Source organism: Eimeria mitis, genomic scaffold (genome assembly GCF_000499745.2).
Source record: "Eimeria mitis Houghton genomic scaffold, Emh_scaff6821, whole genome shotgun sequence".
Lineage (NCBI taxonomy): Eukaryota > Apicomplexa > Conoidasida > Eucoccidiorida > Eimeriidae > Eimeria > Eimeria mitis.
Genome location: NW_013574930.1, coordinates 223 through 482, shown reverse-complemented (window position 1 = coordinate 482; position 260 = coordinate 223). Strand labels below are relative to the sequence as shown.

At 49.2% G+C, this 260-nt stretch overlaps 1 protein-coding gene across 1 annotated transcript in view; it reads right to left on the bottom strand.

Moving 5' to 3' along the window:
• Positions 1-260, bottom strand: part of EMH_0089170 (RAB6 protein, putative) — a gene marked incomplete at both ends in the record, with an annotated part of 1,904 nt that overhangs the window by 1,447 nt on the left and 197 nt on the right. The window contains 2 exons of the mRNA XM_013501396.1: positions 22-72; positions 150-228. Coding sequence (XP_013356850.1) covers positions 22-72; positions 150-228 — 130 coding nt within the window. The remainder of the gene's footprint in view (positions 1-21; positions 73-149; positions 229-260) is intronic.

The following is a 260-nucleotide window of genomic DNA, read 5'->3' as shown; positions in this document are numbered from 1 at the left end:
GTTTAGGGTTTAGCGGCTCACCGGCCCTGACATCCTCAATCCACTTTGTGGTGTTCACGAAAGACGCTCGGTCTGCACCACAAACCCTAAACCCTTCCAAACCCTAAACCCTTCTAAACCCTAAACCCTCGTAAACCCTAAACCCTCACTGGTGATATCATAAACAACAACAGAAGCACTGCTGTCTCGTATATACGAGGGTATAAGGGACCTAAACCTCTCCTGGCCCTAACCCCTACCTACCAAACCCTAAACCCTTC